Source organism: Talpa occidentalis, unplaced genomic scaffold (assembly GCF_014898055.3).
Source record: "Talpa occidentalis isolate TD23 unplaced genomic scaffold, MPIMG_talOcc4v2.1 talOcc4.3, whole genome shotgun sequence".
Taxonomy (NCBI): Eukaryota; Metazoa; Chordata; class Mammalia; order Eulipotyphla; family Talpidae; genus Talpa; species Talpa occidentalis.
Window position 1 is genome coordinate 28504656 of NW_023603184.1, and position 10305 is coordinate 28514960.

At 43.6% G+C, this 10305-nt stretch overlaps 1 protein-coding gene across 1 annotated transcript in view; it reads left to right on the top strand.

The window, feature by feature from the left end:
- PARVA (parvin alpha) overlaps nucleotides 1-9625 on the top strand; it is a 143526-nt gene extending 133901 nt beyond the window's left edge. Inside the window, exon 13 of the mRNA XM_037522682.2 lies at nucleotides 7653-9625. Coding sequence (XP_037378579.1) covers nucleotides 7653-7729 — 77 coding nt within the window. The 3' untranslated portion in view covers nucleotides 7730-9625. The remainder of the gene's footprint in view (nucleotides 1-7652) is intronic.
- Nucleotides 9626-10305: the final 680 nt, after the last annotated feature.

Sequence of the window (10305 nt, forward strand, 5' to 3'; positions counted from 1 at the left end):
AAATTTGTACACCTGCTTTGAGAAAACAGTCATATCTAATATGGTTGAAGATTTTTAATACCTTATGTGGTAGGCAGAATGATGGCCTCCTCAAATTGCCCATGTCCTAATCCCCAGAACCCATTAAGTTGAGGATCTTGAGATGGGGCAATTATCCTGGATTATGTGGGTGGTCCCAAAATAATTGCAGGGGTCCTTATAAGTGAAAAAAAGGAAGCAGGAGAATCAGAATGTCAGAATGAATACAACATGAGAAAGACTCAGCCTGCTCCTGCTGGCTTTGATGATGAAAGGGGTCTATGAGCCAAAGAATACAGGCAGTCCCTGAAAGGTAGAAAATGCGGGCAGCCCCTCAAAGCTAGATAAAATACAAGAAAACAGAGTGTCTTGTAGAGTCTCCAGAAGAAATTACAGCCTTACCAATACTTTGATTATATCCCCATGAGGCCTATTTTGGACTTTGACCTTTTAAACTAAGATAATTTAGGTTGTTTTAAGTTCATCAAAACTTTGGTAATTTGTCCTAGGGCCCAGCAATTCCACTCAGAGGTATGCATGTCCTTATACCGGGAGACTAGTCCAAGAATAACCCAAACTGGAGTATACCCCAATAGACTAAATTGAAATTTATATAATGATCATAGTAAAACCAAAAAAGATATATAAGGATCACAGTAAAACCAAAAAAGAATGAAGTGAGAAATCAGGGAGGGACTTCTAATCATTATAGCAAAGAAGTCACTGGATTATTCTCAGCAAGAAAGCATGTATAAAACTGGATAAAATGATCATCACCACCAGACCCTGAATTTTTACTCAGTGGTAGATGAAAAATTAAGCATTATCCTTGAAAAAATAAAGAATTCTAGCTGGATGATTATAATCATTCTTCAATAGCAATAAATTATAGCCTAATACTATTTTTAAAGAAAAATAACATCTCAGACAACATGGTTAAATCATGTAAACATAATATTGAATAAAAAATACTCACAAGAGAATTGTGATTCCATTATATATAGTATGAAAGCAGACAAAATTAAAATCTGTTGTTTAAGGGTGGAACTGTGAAGAAAAGTACAGAGGTAATCACCCTAAAAGTCAGGATAGTGGTTATTTTTGCAGAGAACGGGGATGCTTTTAGGATTCTGCAGTGTTCTAGATCTGACATAGGTGGTGGTTACATGGAGTGTTCTTTCAACTCTTTAAACGTATACATATATGTAGATAGACTTCTCTGAATGTTTGCCATATTAAAATTTTTAATATGTAAAGAATAACAAAGTCACCTGATAGGTTATCAAGCCACCCCTAAAATGTCCCATCGCAAAAGCATGGATCCTGTCCCGGTGGGTAATAAGAAACAGACAGGACAGCAAGGCAGAGGTTGAGAATGATCTCCGCAGAAGTAGGATGGAGGCTGATCTGTGATGGACACCTTGGGGCTGGGCTCACCCACGTACACAGCTTATTATACCCTAATGTAGTCTAACCCCTCCAGCTAGTGGTTTTGGTCAAGAGACTCAAGGACAAAGGGGTAAGCTTCTCAGCAGAGACCTCAGCCACTGCTGAGACCAGGCTGTGGAAGCCCGAGTAACAACAGTGTGATCACACAAGGGCCTGTCCCTCTCCATAAAGACTGGATTTCTGCTGTTAAGAGAGTTCCTCCTTTGATCTCTGCATCATCTAGAGAAGCATGGACTTATTTTGGGGTGGCTCTCTGCTGGATGGGAAGAGCTGCTAGTGCCCCCAACGAGAGGAGCAAACATTGAGCCTTGTCCCTTGGTCAGAGGCTGTTGTCTCCCTAGAGTGACCTCATGTCTGATTCAGCTCTTCCTTGGCCCCAGGTAGCCAAACTGTCTCTGTCCTGGTTGTCTCTACCCAGGAGGCCCTGCCATTCTGATTGCTACCGAGAGGGGCCCTGGGTCAGGACTTTAAAAAGGCTCTGTTTATATAGCACTGAGTCAGTCCATTCCCAGCAAGCCAGAGCATCTCTCCCAGCTGAGATAACCCTCTCTTAGCAGAGATAGCCCACCTTCTATGCTGCTTGGGTGGCCACTGGCTGTCTTGATAAGAATAGTTATTAAGCAGCATTTCTGACTGCAGTCCCCCCTCTTCACCAGGCCCACCTGTTGTGGGAAGAAGGAACTCAGGTTTCCCAAGGAGAAGATGTTAGTCTATGTGAATGCTACTTCTGGAGCTGTGCAGTGCACAGACTGCACAGTTGTGCATAACAGTTTGCTAAGATGGACATGGGAAAGCATGAAAGAAACTGCCATCTAGGGAGCCCTTACTGTGTTCTACATGTTTTTCATAAAATCCAGTTTTGCCACCAAAGAAAACTGATTCAAAGAATTTAAGTGACTTTAATGGCTTTACACAACTGTAATGAAAATGGACTTCAAACCCTAGTGAGCATTAAAATTAAATAAAATGATCAGTTTAAAAATTATCATCCCATTTTAGATATTTTCCCTCACAACTCACCTGGCTTTAAAAGGTGAAAACACATCCTCCTGCCTCCAGCCATACCTGTCCTTCCCTAGGCCTCCACGTTCCTCCTGTGAGCCCAGGCCCACGGCTTCCATGTCTCATCTGTCCATTCTGTGTGACACCTCGCCTCCATCTGCACATGGCATGGACTTGCTCTCTCCCAAGCTACCAGCTGGGGCTGTGTCTCCTGGGGCTCCTTCCCGTCTTTACCCTCCTCAGCTTCTTGGGAGCACATAGCCCTGTTGGCCACTCCTTTCTGGATTTTATTCCTTCGCTCCCAGGACACTGGGCAATCATTCATTCATTTACCTATTAATATTTCTTGAGGCCTGTGCTTGCCAGGTACTGGGCTGGGCACTGATATAAAGATAGGCATTCTAGGGTCAGGTTACCCACAGCCCAGGGCAGAGACAGATTTGATCAGATAAGCACAGAAATCACTAACTTAGAATTGGAGTGAGTGTTATGAAGAAAGAGCATGGGTGCTTTGAGAACATAAAATAGGGTACCCTCACTCAGGCCAGGTGTAAAGAATCCTTCCCTAAGGAGGCGATGCTTTGAGCTATGATCTGCAGGAAGATCAGGAATCAGCTGTGTGGGAAGAGTGATCTAGGTGTTACCATGACCTATGCGAAGGCAGAGCTGGAGGAGCACAGGCCATGGGAAGCAGTGAAAGGAGGCGGCATGACAGGTGTGTAATGAATGAAGGGGAGATGGCATGAGACTGGAAAGGTAAACCAGTTGCAGCCTTTTAGGATTTAAGACTTTATGTTAAGTGAAATGGCAGTAGCCATACAAGTTGTGAACTACACAACTCCACAGAGTACCACTTATATTGTGGTTTATGGTAATGGTGCCCTAGAATTATGAATGGTGTGCCTAGAGTTGTGTGGTATGTATCCTACACAGCCATAACAAAAAGCCAGATACTCTAGCTACAGTGAGTAAAATGGATTGGCATGGGTTAACAGGCTTGCAGGAGCCTGTTTCAGTGGCTCCTGGGCCGTTGCACCTCCTCTTCACACTCACTCCTTTGAGCAATTCACTCTTACGCTTATCTGTCTTTCTAGAAATTCTTCCCTAGAAAAACCTGAGCAGTCTTTGACATGAGCAGTATTTAAGAAACATTTTAATACCAAGAAATAAATTTAACCAAGGAGGTATAAGACCTCAAAATAAAACATTGATGAAAGAAATTAAAGAAGACACAAAGACATTGAAAGATAGTACATGCATATGGATTAGAAGAATAGTGTTAAAATTCTATACTTCCCGGGCCTCCCCGGTGGCGCAGCGGTTGAGCACTGGGTTGCGAAGCTGCCCGCGGCCTCTGCGGCGCCGGTTCGATCCCCGGCTGCTCCCCGGCCACCAGAGGAGGGTCCCGCATGGCGTGCAGACCTCTCCTGCCGCCCGCTGCTCCCCTCAGCAGTGTACTTCGGTCCTTCTGCCTGCTCTGCTCCCCGCTCTGGCTCTGGTGAATTCTCTCACCCTCCCGCGCTTCTGACTGTACCCAGTGCATGTATAAACAAAACAAACAAACAAACCAGCAAACAAATAAATAAAGCATGCCTCTATAAAAAAAAAAAAAAAAAAAAAAAAATTCTATACTTCCCAAAGCAATCTACAGATTTCATTCAATCCCTACCCAAACACTAGTGGCATTTTTCACAGAAATAAAAAAAAAAAAATCCTTAAATTCGTATGGAACTACAAAAGACCCTAAAATATTCCTGAGAAAGAACAACAAAATTGGAGGCATCACATTCCAATATTTCAAACCATATTACAAAGCTATAGCAATCAGAACAGCATGGTATTGGCATAGAAAGACACAAAGGTCAGTGGAACACATTAGAGAACTCATAAATAAACCCACGCAGACATGGTCAAATAATATGACACAGGAATCAAGAATATACAGTGAGGGGCCTCCCCTGGTGGCGCAGGCGGTTGAGCACTGAGCTGTGGAGCTGTCCGCAGTCTCTGCAGCGCCGGTTCATTCCCGGCTGGCAGGCGAGGGTCCCACTTGTCATGGCAGACCTCTCCTGTCGTGCCTGCTGTTCCCCTCAGCAGTGTATTTCCTCAGTCTGCCTGTTCTGTTCCCCGCTCTGTCTCTGGTGAATCCTCTCACCCTCCCGTGAATCTGGCCTGTACCCCGGTTCTTGTATAAATAAATAAATCAATCTTAAAAAAAAATGACTTAGTCTTTAAAAAAAAAAGAATATACAGTGGGGAAAGGAGTCTCTTCAGTAAATGGGGAAAATAGACAGCCACATATAAAAGAACAAAACTGGACCACTATCTTATATCAGACACAAGAATTAACACAAAATGGATCAAAGACTTGCAGCTAAGACCTGAGACCATGAAACTCCTAGAAGAAAACATAGGCAGGAAACTTTGTTGAACATCGTATGTGGTAATGATTTTTGGCTTTAACTCCAACAGCAAAGGCAATAAAAGCAAATATAGTGAGATTACATCAAACAAAAATGCTCTGCACACAAAGGAGATCATCAACAAAATGAAAAGACAACCCTTGGACAAAATATTTGCAGGTCATGTATCCAATAAAGAATTAATATCCAAAATATAGAAAGAACTCAACTCAATAGCAAAAAAAAAAAAAAAATCCAAACAAAAAATCAAAGCAGATCTGAATAGACATTTTTTTAAACAAGACATGCAGATGATCAACAGACACATGGAAAGGTGGTCAACATCACTAACATTAGGGAATGCAATTCAAAACCACAATAAGAGGCCTTCCTGGTGGCACAAGGGGTTAAGAGGCAGCACTGTGAAGTTCTATACAGCCACCGCAGCATGAGTTTGATCCCCCACGTAGTGCAGCAGACCTCTCCTGTCTCGCCCGCTGCTCCCCGCAGCAGTGTATTTCAGTACATCTGCCTGTTCTGTTCCCCAATCTGTCTCTGGTGAATCCGCTCACCACCCCCCCCCACACACACACACCCCTCTGGCCTGTACCCCAGTTCTTGTATGCATAAATAAATAATTCTTTAAATAAAACACAATAATACATGTCAGAACAACTGTCATCCACAAGTGCTGGTGAGGATAAGGAGGAAAGGGAACCCTTGTGCACTGTTGGGGGAATGTATTAGTGCAGCCACAGTGGAGAACAGTATGAGGTTCCTCAAAAAGTTAAAGATTACCATATGATCCAGCCATTTCACATTTGGGCATTCATACCCCCCCCCCAAAAAAAAAACATTAACTCAAGATATCTGCCCTCCCATGTTTATTGCTGCATTATTTACGATAACTAAGATACAGGGGCCCACCTGAGTGTGTCCACCAGTAGGTAAAATGATAAAGGAAATGTGATGCGCGCGTGCGCGCACACACACACAAACACACACAGAGGAATGTTCAACTATAAAAAACAATGAAATCTTGCCATTTAAGACAACATTGACGGACCTTACATGAGAGCACGACACTATGATGAAATAAATCATCTCTGAAATAAGTCAGAGAGGGAAAGACAAATATTGTATGATATCACTTATATGTCAAATCTTTTTTAAGATTTATTTATTTATGCATACAAGAGCTGGGGTACAGGCCAGAGATGCGGGGGGTGAGAGGCTCCAGCAGAGACAGAGTAGGAAACAGAACAGGCAGACCGACCGAAATACATTGCTGAGGAGAGCAGTGGGCGAGTTAGGAGAGGTCTGCCTCGCCATGTGGGTTTCTTCCTGGCCAGCTGGGGACCGAACTCGTGCTGCAGAGGCTGCAGACCGCTCCATAGTGCATTTCTCAACCCCTTGCACCACCAGGGAGGCCCTATATGTCGAATCTTAAAAAATAAAAATGAAGCTCACAGATACAAAGAACAGATTGCTTATCAAAGGTGAGGCATATGGGAGGTGGGTAAAATGGGTGGAGGGATAAAAAGGCACAAACTTCCATATATAAAATAAATAAGTCATGATGAAGTAATGTACAGAATGATGACTATTTAAAAAAGAAGAGAACACTAATCCCATCCGGAGGACAGGAATCACCCAGAGGGCTGGGGCTCCACCCAGCAGAGGCTGATTCAGGAGGCAGAGGGTAATTCAGCATGAACAGGGCTTAGCCACTGGGCAGAGCTCCAGGTGGAGGCCCACATAAGGGCAGAAATCCAACTGGCACCTGGGAGCAGGTGCCCCATCCCTCAACCACCCCATTCCTAGTGTTCCAGTTTTGCTTCTTTGTACCTAAATCCTCTTCCCCCAAGATAACCACTCTCCCAACTTCCATAGTCATCAGGCTTTTGTCTTTTCTTTGCTTCTTCTTATAATTTTATTACCTAAGTCTGCATCCTAAACAGTAGGCAGGGATCCTTCCATTATTAATATAGAGAGCTAAGAAGGGGCTTTATCAAGGGCATGGACAGGCAGAAAGTTAGAGGAGCAGCAAATCGGAGGAAGGGAATAGAGGGATTAGGGGGAGAGGAGGCAGTCGTGTTTAGGAACTCAGGAACCCCTGTTGGAACGCTCCTGAAAAGACTGCGCAACTCCCAACCTCAAACCTTGCTGTGTCCATAGTCTGAAGCTGTCTGTCCCGAGGACATTTTTCTCAACATTCCCTGCCAGGCCCCCTTCTCTGCCAGGGGCCCTCCCCTATTTTTAGGGGAAACTTAGTCCCAGTTCAGCATCCTGACCACTGTGGAGAACAGTATGAGGTGGGGCCCCAGTCCCTCCCCTCCTTTCTACCACTGGCTCTGTAGTGAGGCTAGAGGCAGAGGGACAGGCAGACTCAGGGCCAGCACTGACACCGCTCACCTGGAAAACTGTCCCAAGGCATGGCTGCCTGCAGTGGGGTCTGCTCCACTTGAATGAGTGAAACCCCCATGCCCCAGCACCCCTGCCATAGAGGCCCCCTGCACTGAATCCTCCCTACACGATCACTCTGCCTGTCTTTCAACCCCCATTTGCTCATAGCTGTCTCTCTTGAGGTCACTCTCCCTGCCCAGCAGAACAGGGAGCCCTTCAGGACCACAGAATGATGTCCTGCAGTGAGGGGGCGGCACCCATCCCAGGATCCTGCTGGGGGCACAAGGCTGATGGTGGAAGGAGGGGAGCAATGGATGCCAACTTCGGGCCATGTGGCCCCACTAGTACAATGGGTGCTTTTTGTTTTCTGTGCAGACATTGTCAACTGTGACCTGAAGTCCACACTGCGAGTGCTGTACAACCTCTTCACCAAGTACCGGAATGTGGAGTGAGGACACGCTGGACAGTCCTCCAGTCGCCTTAACCTGCTTGTTCCTGTCTCCTGCTCTGTGCTCTCCCACAAGTCCAGCCATTGCCCAGAGATCACGGGAACTGAAATTATCAAGGAAATGATCACCAACGGAGTAGGCCCCAGCTCCCAGGCCCTGGGAATATTCTCTGCTAGGTCCAGATTTCCCTCAGTGTCATTTGGGGACCAGCTTAGGCACAAGTGGCACACCCCCAAGATGAAAATAAAGATAATAGTTAACTGTTTAATGAGTGTACACTATGTACTAGGCTAAGTGCTCCTATATGTGCAAACTCCTTCATCCTCCAGGCTCCCAATAAGCAGGTGTTATGATTTCCTTTCACAGACAAGGAAACTGAGGCTCAGACAGGCTAAGGGCTTGCCAGAGCTGGCATTTGTTTTTCCACTTTGAACAATATGTGTTACTAGCCAGTCACAGTGCATTCTTTACACATGCTATACATGCCTGTGTGCCTATGTGTGCGCACATTTGCACATGCACACCTGTACTCTCAATGAAGACAGAAGCCCACTGATCTCACCACCAGGCAGACTAGGTCACAGCTTAGTGATTCACACTGAAATTGGCAAATCAAATTTAACCCAATTAATAGTGTGTGTGTGTGGCAGGAGACATGTCCCTCAACTCCTTTATACAAATGAAAATTACTCTTAATTCCTTCAGATTTGTAATAACCCCATACTCTGGTTTCAGGGTGACATTTGGGAAGGATTCTGTTTAAAATTAATGGAGTGGTACATTTTGCAGCCTTTTTGCTTGATTGCATGTAATGGAAATGCCCTATATTTTCCTGCAAAATAAGTACTCAATTCATTATCGTTAGGCAAATGAACAATATACCCAGACACCGCAGAGAGCTGGGTGCAAGCCCACGTGAGCATAGCTTGGGAAGTAGGGCTCTTCAACAGGGACCCTTGAACTTTAAAGAAAGCAATTCCTTTTTGCCTTCTAATTGATCATTTAGACCATTTCTGGCTCAGTCTGCCCACATGCAATTACCAGCTAATTCAGGCGAGGAAAAATGTAAGTCATTTAGACCAAAGCCGAGCTGTTTCCTTGTGTGGGTTTACTAGTGGGCTTGTGGTTACTTGTATCCCCTCTCCATGAACCCTACTTTGAAACACAGGACTCTGGTTGTCTTAGGCTGCTGGGTCCTGTCAGAAGAGGAATGGAACAGGGGTGCTAGGGAGACCAAAAGCAGGGAAAATACACACTTAACATAGGGGAATTCCCTGAGGCAGAGGGATCGGGCTTGCATATATTTGTGTCCACAAATTGACCAAGGCCTCGGGATTAATCACTTATACTTAATCTTACAGAATTTTCCTAAACATGCCAGATGGACACCAGCCTGTGTATTTGCCTCTAGAGCTCTATGCCTGCTTTCCACTGCACTGGGCACAAAGTCCATGTCTACTCTGAGGAATCAACTTTGATCTCTCTTCATCCCACCCAGAGTTAGGATTCCCTTATTGTCCAAAACATTTTCTTCTCAACATTCCTTGTACACCTCTATCTGCAGTCGCTTAGAATCCATAAAATTTAGACATACTACATATTTCTTTGGTATTGTGAGCATTTAAGACAATGTATGCTCTTGTGTTGATTCATGTTAAAGGATATAATTCTTTTTTATATACTTAATGAATTATATTTTTCATTAGGAAATCCTTAAAAGTGTAATATTTCTGTTCTTTTAAATTCCTGATAACAAATCAAGATCAGTCATTGCTTTGTCTCCTTGAACAATACTAAATTGGGATGAAATAAAAGAAATGCATTCATGTAGACATGCTTTGCTATATGAATTTTGTCTCCTTTGTCTTATGTTCAAACTGAAAATATATAAATGCTTTTACTGAGAATGCCTTTTTGTATTTTATATATAGAGATATAGATATATATGGTATGAAAATATCCGACCACTTGGAAAGTTTTTTAATAACAGGTCTAATTTATTAGAAATTTGGGTTTCCAGGCTGAAGTCATTGCCTCAGGACCTGCCTCCTGAATGCGTGGGCCTGGATTGTACAATCTCATCCTCTCATTTAGAGATATTCCTTTAGGTTCTGGAATCTACTTAACACATGGCCAGGCTTTTTGAAGGAGGGACAGGGCATCAGAGCAGTAAATGAACCAAATTTAACCTTCACTCTTTTTAAAAGAGAAACTGATACAAGAATTAAATCTCTGTTGGCTCATTACTCCTTTTTTTCTTTTGCTCCTCTTTTCTAAATTTAAATTCATTGATTTTTTAATACTTAACACATAAAGAATACTAAATTCAAGACATGAATAGACCTCAAGTAAAAAACCCCAATCACCCTCCTCTCTCCCAGCAGCAAATACCCCTACTCAGAGGCAACTGTTTTGATTCCTTTCTTATATTCACTTCCTGGGGTACTCCAGCCTTCGAAACTATCACCATACATGTGAAGTTGCTGGGTTTTTGTTTTTGTTTTTAACCCAAATAGCACATGCAGACTTCTGCTTTTTTCACTTGGAAAATGAAATGTTTTATCTTGGAAGATTATTTT